Source organism: Pygoscelis adeliae, unplaced genomic scaffold, assembly GCF_000699105.1.
Source record: "Pygoscelis adeliae isolate BGI_AS28 unplaced genomic scaffold, ASM69910v1 Scaffold120, whole genome shotgun sequence".
Lineage (NCBI taxonomy): Eukaryota > Metazoa > Chordata > Aves > Sphenisciformes > Spheniscidae > Pygoscelis > Pygoscelis adeliae.
This window is the reverse complement of record NW_008824032.1, coordinates 487,509-498,429: the sequence shown is the minus strand read 5'-3', so window position 1 is coordinate 498,429 and position 10,921 is coordinate 487,509. Positions and strand designations below refer to the sequence as shown.

Below are 10,921 nucleotides of genomic sequence, written 5' to 3'. Positions count from 1 at the left end.
TACCGGAAGACTGTGCTGCTTAAGATTCTCAGTGTTTCTCAGCTCCCAGTCTACCATATGAAAACTGTCTGTTGTGGGATTTGGACCTCTTTAGTTGGAGGTATAACAGAGAGAACTGATGAGAATTTCCAACATATACAGACCACCTAATTTTGCATGTATGTTGGTTTCTTAGCTGCCCATTGTTAAGACTGTATAGCGGTGTGTTTTTTTTTTAATTTAGCTTGTTTTGTCACCTGACTTGCACTGGGAGAATTAATAACTGCTGCTTAAGTATCACAGCAATTTTTTGAAAGAAGGGAGGAGAGGTGTTTTCCAAAAGAAAAAGCTTCCCCCCCAATATTTCTTTTTATTATTTGTTGTGATCTTTCTTTATATTTTTACTAATTCTTTATTTATTCTGTTTTTGTTTGGTTTTGCTTTCCCTTTCCTTCCATTTGACTCTGGCTATCCTTTAGATTTATTGAATTATTCTTGAAAATTAAATCTGGGATTTTCATTAGCAATCAAGTGAGTAAAAGGCAAAAGAGGAGACTTGGATGTTTCTCCTGTAAAATAACACCAACAAAGCCACAGGATAGAATTAGTTTTTGAGTACTTTAACAATTGGATTGGAGTATAGTTGTCTGACTGAAAATTAACATAGCTGTTTCACATTATGTGTGATGAATTAACAGGTGAAGTTGTGCTCTTTTTAAACTGAAACCTGTCCCTGAGATCTGGGAATGAAGTTTGCTTTTTTTTTTCTTTTTTTAATTTTAATAATCATTACTTGAAGGAAATGGGCTACTGGCCGCATTGTTCTATGCATACAGATGTACTGAAGTCACAGTAAATACTTTGTTAAGGATGCTTAGGAATAATACATTGTTACTAGATTGCTATGCAGTGCAAGCAGTTGAAAAGCAAGCAAATCTTATTTCAGCCAATAAACCCAGATGTTTTAGGTCTTTACATGCTTGCATAACCAACCCCTCTTCACTTACCTGCTTTTGTCTTTTATGGTGTGATGTTCACTACCTCTATCCTGCATTCGTACAGTTTCAACATGTCTTTCAGTCTTATTTTCTCACAAATACCTTCATGGGTTTTTTTCCTATGTCCCCCTTCATGGTTTTTTTCCTATGTCCCCTTTTATATCTAAGTTGTCCATTTTGAAGTAGTCCCCTCAAGGCACTGCTCTTTCCCCATAAAAAACAAGGGTTATCATAGCATTGTTATGCCATGTTGGACCCAACTGTGAGTCTGGATGGCTTTTTCCTCTGCTGTCTGTTCTTTCATCCTGCTCAGGCCGGGTTTTTTCCCTGTACAAGACCCTGGGAATATCAGATTCCCAGACCGATGCTGTCTCCAGTAAGCTACCTGGGGAGACAGCGAGGGGAAAGCCTTTCCTTAAAGGCAGTGCTGCAAGCCAAACTGGACCAAACCAGAAGGGTGTCTCAACAGGTGGCTGAGACTGCTATAGTTTATGCCCCTCCCTTTTGAGGAATGACAGTGATCATCAACCAGTTATTCTGCCCATGCTTTGACACTTCAACAACTTATGCTCTAAGTTCCCTGCAGTCCCGGTTACCCTCTAAAATAAAGCTTTGGACTACATGGCCAGGGCTGCGTTGGATCTTTGCTAGTATCTTAAGCTTCACTCCAGAGGAGAGGTTGATAGATTTAGGCCTATGTCTTCTGCTCCCAGGCTAGCAGGAGCTCCTTTAACAGTGCAGTCATGGAATATGCTGGCACCTTCCTCTGCTCTCTGTAGATACAAACAGCAGCTCCTTTACAGCAGCCCAGGAAGTTTTCCCTCAGGCCTCTCTGAGATACTGGTCTTCTACCAGGACCTCCTTTGAAACCAGAAACGTTGCAGTTATCAGATCTGCCAAAAATGCCAAGGAAGGGAGAGAAATCTTGCAAAATTGCAGTTTCCCAACCTCCATTTCTGTGTGCAGAAATCCCCCAGTGCATAACAATTTTGTCCCGGTATTTTCCACAGTTTGTTCCAGAAGGCTGGGGCTGCTTTGTACCTGCACGTCTCTCCTGTCTCAATCCTATTTTATTAGAGCATAGGACTTTCTTGCCCCAAAGAACTGTTCCCGAGACCCCTGTTTCAGAACCTAACTTTCCTCATGAGCCCTAACACACTAGGTTGACAAGTGAAACTCCAGATCACATCAACAAAACATCCATTTGCACTTATATTTCATGCACTCCACTTTCTCAGCTTTATGACTTCCCCAAATGCAAGATGGTTAGTACTACCTCTGCAAAAGGTAAAGATCACTTGTCAGCCTCCATTCCATCTTAATTTCGCAACCTACTATGTCCTGCTAATTTGTTGTTCGTCAGTGCTGCCTACTGACATTGCAATTTGAAACAGATCTTCTGACATTTTCCTATGAAGAATAGTTATAAACTGGTATTTGTTCAGGCTTCTCTGTTGAAAATACAAATGAAAAAAAAATTTTTTTTTTGGGGGGGGATAACTCTCTCTAAGCTCAGCTTTTATAGTTTGATCCTGTGTCACCCTGTAAACATTTTGGCAAGCTTCTTTCTCCTAATATAGTTAAGGAAATAATTTTTTTGCTGTTACTATGTTATCTGCAGATTGTTCCTCACTGGCTTTATCGTGTTTCTGTATTTAACCAACTAAAATTTGTTGTTACTGCTATTTTTTGTGTTTGAACTCAACTTCAGACTTAGGAAGAATGCCCTCATGCACCTACTAGTCTCCCTTACCCTGGAGTTTAGCCATACTGGTTTACCTCTGGTGTTTCTAAGAGTTATTTGAAGGTGTTATGCATTTGTTGTGAGCTCAAGGTCTGGTTCCTCATCATTTCATGAAGGTTTAGCTTTTTTTATGGCTCATTTTTAGGTTCTTTTAATAAGCTTTCTCATTTTTCTATAACCTTTTTTTCATGTGGAATGGATGTCTTTTTTTTTTTTCCTTTTTTTTTTTTCTTTTGTTGCTCCTGCAAGGAGCATCCTGATCATTATTAATCCTTGATCTAATGTTGCTATTGCCCAACGTTAATATTATTGCTATATTAGCAGTTTTTTCACCCTATATGGCTGGAGCATTGGCCCCAAACTTTTGCTCTTGAGCCTCTTACATCTCCACTGTAGAGCTCCACTCAGATATATGTATTTCTGCCAGATACTAGTTTACAAGCTAGTTCCACTGTAGAATACTTGCATAGACATAGCTGTTATAAATCAGATCCTGCTTATTTTCAGAACAAAGTCGAGAGCTGCTTATCCTGTCTGGAATCCCCGATTAGCCACTCCATTAAGCAGTCACTGATGGTGTATAAAAATGTAGTCTCAGCATGGTCTGGTATGAGAGTTACAAGATTTAGGTGGCAGTAGTTGAATTCTCATGTATTGTGTATAAGAGAAAGCTGCAACTTAAATCCTGGTCTTCAGATTCCTATCTGACAATGCAAATTTTGCCTCTTACTCTTCTGTCTGTATTGATGCCCACTTGGACAATGGCCAGCATTTTATTGGGAGCCTGTTGGCCCCCATATCTTTTTGGCTTCTTTTGTTCTGGGCCTCTGCTCAGTCTGTGTTGGGGCTGTCCTCACTAAAATTTTCCTGTGTGCTTCTGCTGCAGAAGTGTGGTGTAAGCGAGCTAGTCTTGCCATGGTGAGAAGGCAGAGGATAGAATAGCCTTAAGAAAGAGAATCAAGTCTGGATGCCAGCTGCTGATTCAGGAAGAAACTAGGCATCCGGTAGTCTCTTCCCCTGCCATTCCAACTCACCTCACAGTAATGGTGCCTAGGAAAGCAGATGTGCAGGGCTTTGCTATGTGGCTCCTTGCTGCCTGCAGGAGCCTGTTGCACAAGTCAGATGTATGGATGGATAGCAGCTCTGGTTTTCTGTCTTACCTCCAGGAGACAGATTTGTTCCCTTATGTGGATGGAAGCAAGGCGCATAAGCTGCTTAAAAGTCTTCTTGCCTAGCCCTAATCCTCAAAACAAATGTTTGTTACTTCTCTTAGCCCTGCTCTGAGGTTCTCAATGCTCTGCCATTATCTTCAAGGGAGAGGGAAGAGTAGAACAGGAATGAATGGTCTGAAATACTGTTCTTTCATGTTCTGTCTTTATCTCTTTCTTTTTTTACTGCTTGGGATAGGAAGTAAAGTAGCTAGAAGAGATTAGAGAATTAAAGAAGAAAATCAGTTTGGGAGATTGCTTTTGATTTCTGCTAGCTTTCTGCTTTTTAAGAAATGTAAGGGGGGGCGCTTTTCAGTTTTAATGCCAAACTAGGGGACTGGCCAAGTTCTAGCTTTACTCCTTCTGTTTATTCCAAACTTGCATAAAGTAGAAGACTACAGAGAGAGGCAAAATATGCATATTGGGGATTTGGAGAAGGACACAGAGGGTAAGTGAAACAGGTACGCTAAAACATAGGATTCACTGTCTGTGACTTTCTGTTTCCAGGGGAGTCGTCTGGATGAACAAAGGTGTTCCCTTCCAGCTCCTCTCAAGGTCAGGCCAAACTGTTGTTGCGTCCTAAGTTGCTGAGAATGGCAGATAATAACTGACTCGGCTTGCAGTGTATTTTCATCTTGGAGTGAACCGGGAGGCTACAAACAGCCCAAGAACACATATATGCTTGTCTCATTTATTTATTTATTTTAAGTTGCTGCACAAAAGGGTGAAACTATGTGGCTGAAACAGAATCAATACTTCCCTTTTTCAAATTTAAGTGGTTCCAATAAGCATTTAATATTATTAAAAATCTTAGTTTTGACTAAATAATTTCTTAAATTTTATTCAATTTAAGACCTATAATAATATTTATGAAACCACATTGCATTTATTTCAGTCGTCTGCTTGAGGACTCATAGATGCTACTAGAAAGCTGGTCTGTTTCTCTCAATATTGGGCCAATAAGAACAGATTCCTATCTTTAAATTCTCTTCCTCTCCATTCTTTCAGTCTCAGCTCAGGCACAGTAATCTTAAAATCAACCTTGACCTTGAATTCAATCTTGGAATGACCTTAAAAAAGCCAAAAAAAGCCACACAGAGAATTGATATAGCTCGATTCTGACAGAGATAGTCAGTGCTCTTTGTGGTGATGGAAGGGGCATCCAACTGGTATAAAGCGGCTCAGATACTCCTATCCTTGCAGTCATGCCTCAGCACTGCTCAGTTGTATACCACAGGTCTAGCTATGGAGAAGACACAACCTTGATCTCGCTGTAAATATAGTACTATTTCTACCATCCCTACTGACATCTCTGTCTGCAGCTGTCTAACACTGCGTGGAAGGAAAGGCGAGAGGCTCTTACTCCTAACCTCATCCAATTTGCCTATAGTTTGACTACCTCATTTTGCATGCCTGTATTCTGTGTAGTTTCAAGGAGGAAGGTGGGTGAAATCTGACTCCTGAATTTATTGTTCTCAAAGTTCTATATTATAATGCTGAGCCCTGGGAAATGGAGTCTAACGTTAAATCCTAAAGTAAAACTCTAAAGATGGACTAGGGCAGCGTGGAAGCTGAGGGCACAGCTTGCGCCATCATGAGAACATAACATTTTAAATGATGTTACGCATTTTTGCTAATGGTCTCTTCTGATTTCAGACAGAAGAGGAGTATATTCCTTACCCCAGCATCCACGAGGTGAGTTAGTACCGCTCTCCTCTGTTTTTCCTTGGACTTTATTGGCCTTTCAGCTTATTGGCCTTTCAGCCTATCGGCCTTTCAGCTTTCATGTTCTCTGTCCTTCTGAATAGGTATTACAGAAAGGGTGGCCATATCCTCTCATTATCTTACCCCAGTTTGGGGGCTACTGGATTGAAGGGACCAGCCACAACCTCTCCAGCTTGAGTCCAACTCTGTCTGATGTACCCTTTCCCTGGAGTGGTAAAGTGAAACTGGAGAGTGACCCTACAGCCAAGCTGTACCGCAAACATTTTCTAGGGAAGGTAAGGGTGATCTTCAGAGCCTTCTCTGCCCACCCAGCCTCAAGGCTGAAGTGTATCTTGGGCTTTTCCTGATGGACTTAGAAATAACTGTACAGTTGCTCCATTTCAATTCCTCGTGATGCCTTGAACTAATGTAAATAAGGTACATACTACTGTATGGCTAGTGGTGTGTTAGGTTGGTCCTGTCCCCATGTGATATGTGCGTCATCCTGTGCATTAACAGAAGAGAAAGGTTTGCACAGGAAATGCTTATATTTGGTTAAGAAGCTCTTTTGAGGCTCCTGGACAGATACCAACCTTGGGATGACAAGGGGAAAAAAGTGTAATAATACTGGAAATGGAGATGGTATTATTTTTAGAGGGGACTTCAGCGCCTCAGTAGTAAGAAAAATGGTCCATTTTCCTCGGTATAGATAAGCAGCAAGTATAGTCACCACAGAATGAGTATGAAGAAACTGGACAATGTGTTTTATAGTTGTTTGATCTAAGTAAGTTTGGTGCTAAGTGTTGCCTGACTTAAAAAATTTCAGTCTGACGGGTAGGGAGACAGAGCTTGGCCTCATTAAGGGAATGTTTGTTGGCTGGCCATTAAGGTCCATCTGGGTTGGCCTGTTTAGGGAACTGATTGATTCTCAGACTGGACCTCAGGATGATATTAACCATCAAGATAAGTGAGAACAAACCCATGATCTTTTCTGAGGCTCATTTCATGGCATAAGGAGATAAGAAAGCCTGACAGGTATACTCATGCTGCATCTTATTCAGTGGTCTCCCTCTGCAACTGCTTAGTAAGTTCAAAACCAGGAAGAGGTGGAGCTTTGGGTAGTGCTGGGGACCTGTTCTGCAGTAGTTGGACTTGTCTGAATGATCTTGTGTAGTATGCAACACTAGAAACTGATATTAATATAATTTCTATGTAAAGTACCCTTCCTGGAGGCTTCCTCTCTAGACTGACAAATCTGCTGTACAATCTGTTAATGGACATTTATCCTGTGACATTCTGGAAGCCTTCAGTATGCCAATTGTAATTATTTTTCTGTCATGGTAAATTTAGGGTTGTGCTTGAAGGTTTCCAGAGCCAGCTAGGATGAGACGCAAATTGGGATATAATTTTTTTTCACTCTGATTGTAGGATTCACTGCTGACCTGATATCACAGAATGGTTGAGGTTGGAAGGGACCTCTGGAGCTCATCTTGTCCATACCCCTGCTCAAGCAGGGCCATGTATCATCATTGCTCCTTCCAAGTGAGATCCAAGAATTCCCATACCATTGGACTCTATACATTTGCAAAATGCCCAACCATCAGTGCTTCAGTACTACAGAAATACTCCTCTCACCTATATTCTTTCTTTTCTACAGTGTCCAGTGTTTTATTCTTTGTCTTAATTGACATGAATGTGTGTCTATGTTCCATTAAACATACAAGTTTTTGAGCAAACCAGTGTCAGAAAAGAACAAGGTGAACAGGAGTCTTGTCACAGAAAACTATGCTGTCCTGGTTTCGGCTGGGATAGAGTTAATTTTCTTCCCAGTAGCTGGTACAGTGCTGTGTTTTGGGTTTAGGATGAGAATAATGTTGATAACACACCGATGTTTTAGTTGTTGCTAAGTAGTGCTTACACTAGTCAAGGACTTTTCAGCTTCTTGTGCCCTGCCAGCGAGAAGCTGGGAGGGGGCACAGCCAGGACAGCTGACCCAAACTGGCCAAAGGGATATTCCATACCATGTGACATCATGCTCAGTATATAAACTGGGGGGAGTTGGCTGGGGGGCGGTGACTGCTGCTCGGGAACTGGCTGGGCATCAGTTGGCGGGTGGTGAGCAATTGCATTGTACATCACTTACTTTGTATATTCTATTATTATTATTATTATTTTATTTTCCCTTCCTTTTCTGTCCTATTAAACTCTATCTTTATCTCAACCCACGAATTTTACTTCCCCCCCCACCTTTTCTCTCCCATCCCACTGGGGGTGAGGGGAGTCAGCGAACGGCTGTGTGGTGTTTAGCTGCCTGCTGGGTTAAACCAGAACATCTACCCATGCATAGAAGACTTTACCCATGTCTTTACCCATGGCTTAAAGGCTTAGGTAAGGAGAGAGCTCAGAGCTTTTCCACAAGGAGAGTATTTCTTCAGTTCAAAGTTAAGAGAGACCAGTGATTTTGGTGCTGTGTAGATTGGGTCCTTTTCTTGCTGATAACATGGGAAGGTTATTTCAGAAAGGTAAAGAAAGGTCTCTTGCATGCTTTGAATAATTGCGAACAATTCTTAGATGAAGAAGAGTCCATAAGCATCATGTGATGGGAGAAGCACAGCCAGTGGTTTAGGGAATATCCTTTAAGCAAGATGGGAGATTAGAGTACGTATGGTATTACAAACTTAATATGCATGTCTGTATTGTGGGTGTGCATATACTATGGGGTCACTCAAACTTGGACAATTCTTTTGACAACACCTTATAGCGGGTCCTATAGAACAACCACAAAAAAAAGTGCTAGGACATACAAGCCCTAGCTCAGTTCCTTTTCTGTGTTTCATGGTCTATATTTTATATGACGATTACACACTAAGATTCATTTTGCCTGTAGGAAGAAGGCTGTAAAACCTTATGTCTTATACTGTGGGAATTATTAAATGTCTACGTTGTTTTTTGAGACTATAATAAAGAGAAGTAGCCTGAAGCCAGGAAGGATTTAATAAAGGTATACATTGGAAATGCCAGTCAAAGAATCTTAGGGTGCAGTTGCACAAGCACTTGAAGCTGGCAGTGCTCATGAGAGAAGCTTTCTTGCCATATATTCATATGTGGTCATGTATTTCTCGATTATGCTGTCCTTTCTTTGTGCTGGTTAGAGTATTGTTGCTGCAGTGCTGTGAACTGTTGGGGAACTGACTCAGTGGAGTCCTCTCAGCAGAAAGAACTATGTCTTAAGTTATTAGTGTGAAATTCTAGCTTAACCTAGGACAAAGAGGTGGAAACTATTTGAAGCAGTCAAAGGACATTTTTGTTATTAGGTATAACTGTAATGATCTCTTCTGTTATTTTAAAGTCTCTCTAATTTTGTTTCATTACTACAAGTCTATGATTTTAAGTAAATGTGTTCTCTGAGTTGCTGAGACTGCAGGTCTTCTCATATTGAGGATCATTTTCCTCTGGTATGCAAATACATGTGTTTTGGAGCTTGTTACTGTTTTCCTGTCATGACAAGCTGACATTAGCCCAAGATTTTTTTTTTTTAATTTTTTTTTAGTTTTCTCCAAGCAGAGATGCAGGGAGGGCCTGCAAAGAGACAACCTTATCAGGTATCACTTCAGTACCAGGCCAGCTTTAGTGGTTCTGTGTTCTGCAGTTGCCAACAATGGCAGTAGCTTCTAGGTCCTTGTTGTCATCTGACTGGCAAACAACACCTTACACTTTTATGAAAAGAAGGCTTGCTGGAATAATGATGCTGCCTACTCAGTACTGTAAGTTTATTAGGTATCTATCACTGTTGTTAGGTTTGGATGTTCAGGTATCGTTATCTTCCTGTAGGTCATCACATAATCATTTGGCCACCAAAGCTGCTTTTCTTCCTTCTTCAGGGATGAAATCATCCCAGTAATTTACCAGGTGACCAGAGGTTGCCAATTTTTTTCAAAGTTAATTGTTTTTTTATTTTCATTTGTCTTGAAGGAAGAGGATGGGCTAATGAACCCATTTTGAATCCTGTAAAGATCTTTTAGTGTTCTCTGGCTTCCTATGCTCCTATTGCTAAAAGAACTGATGAAACATACCAGGTCCCATGGGGAAGACGTCTTTTACTTTTTTCTGGTTTGTTCATCTTTGGTGCAATTGCCGCTACTGAGTAGTGAAAAATAATTCTATTTCATCAAAAAGAACCCAAGTGGCTAAGAACATGGCAGATATCTTAATAGCTTTATAACTTCTTAGGCAAACTGTCAGCAGTCCTTATGTATTCTGTTAGTCTTTTCCCTTGGCCCCATGGAGAATACTTAATTGCTTTTGCAGAGATCTGTTTGAAATCCAGAACTTCCTTTCAGGCTGCCCTAAATATTACAGAAACTGCTTCTATGGCTGAATGAATTTATACCTATCATCTGAGCTGAGGTCATCTCAGCTCCAGGCTATCTTGTCACCGCTGAGTTGCAATCTTCAGTATTAACCATAAAGGTTTTTGATGGTTCATGTCTAACTTCAGGACAGCTAACGATAAATGCTATTGTACGTTGAAGGACTCTGAGTCTGCCTTCTGTTGCCTATGTGTTTTTACAGAGAAAGAAAATCACAGAGGAAAAAAAAAAGTCATAATGAGGAAATTATAGTTTTGTTCATATATATGATTACTCAGATCTCAGTTTAAAACCCAGGCTTACACTCAGGATCAAGCTAGGCAGCCAGAGTAGCTTTGGCAAAAATTCAATTATTTTAAGACCTCCACTAATTCTGGTGCCTGTTCCCCTGTGAAGATTGCACCCCTTTGTGTAACTCTGTCCGGTTATGCCAGCTGCAGAGCTGATAGCCCAGTCTCGAGAGCAACTGAGATCCCAATGTGTTAGACCTGCTGGGGTCTGGCTTAGAAGTCGCATCAAAAGGCATCCTGTTTTCTGGTCTTCGCAGCTCAGTGTTACTTTTGGCTGCAGCTAACCTCAGGCTTTGGCTCCTATTCTTTTGTACTGCCTTCTACTCCTGACTTTTATTGGCATTGTACCATCTTTTTACTGAAAAGCCTGTCTTGGGCATCCACCCTAGCATATGACTTCTTTGGTTTATGGACTTCTTTGATTCTAGACTTCAACTGACCATTGAGCATGTACTTATAGAATCATAGAATAGTTTGGGTTGGAAGGGACCTCTAAAGGTCATCTAGTCCAACCCCCCTGCCATGGACAGGGACATCTTCAACTAGATCAGGTTGCTCCGAGCCCCGTCCAACCTGACCTTGAACGTTTCCAGGGATGGGGCATCCACCACCTCTCTGGGCAACCTGT

General features: G+C 41.0%; 1 protein-coding gene across 1 annotated transcript in view; it reads left to right on the top strand.

Annotated features, from left to right (window-relative positions):
• RAP1GAP (RAP1 GTPase activating protein) overlaps window positions 1-10,921 on the top strand; it is a 49,289-nt gene that overhangs the window by 9,681 nt on the left and 28,687 nt on the right. Inside the window, exons 4-6 of the mRNA XM_009328600.1 lie at window positions 4,437-4,484; window positions 5,586-5,624; window positions 5,738-5,929. Of these exons, the coding sequence (XP_009326875.1) occupies window positions 4,437-4,484; window positions 5,586-5,624; window positions 5,738-5,929 (279 nt within the window). The remainder of the gene's footprint in view (window positions 1-4,436; window positions 4,485-5,585; window positions 5,625-5,737; window positions 5,930-10,921) is intronic.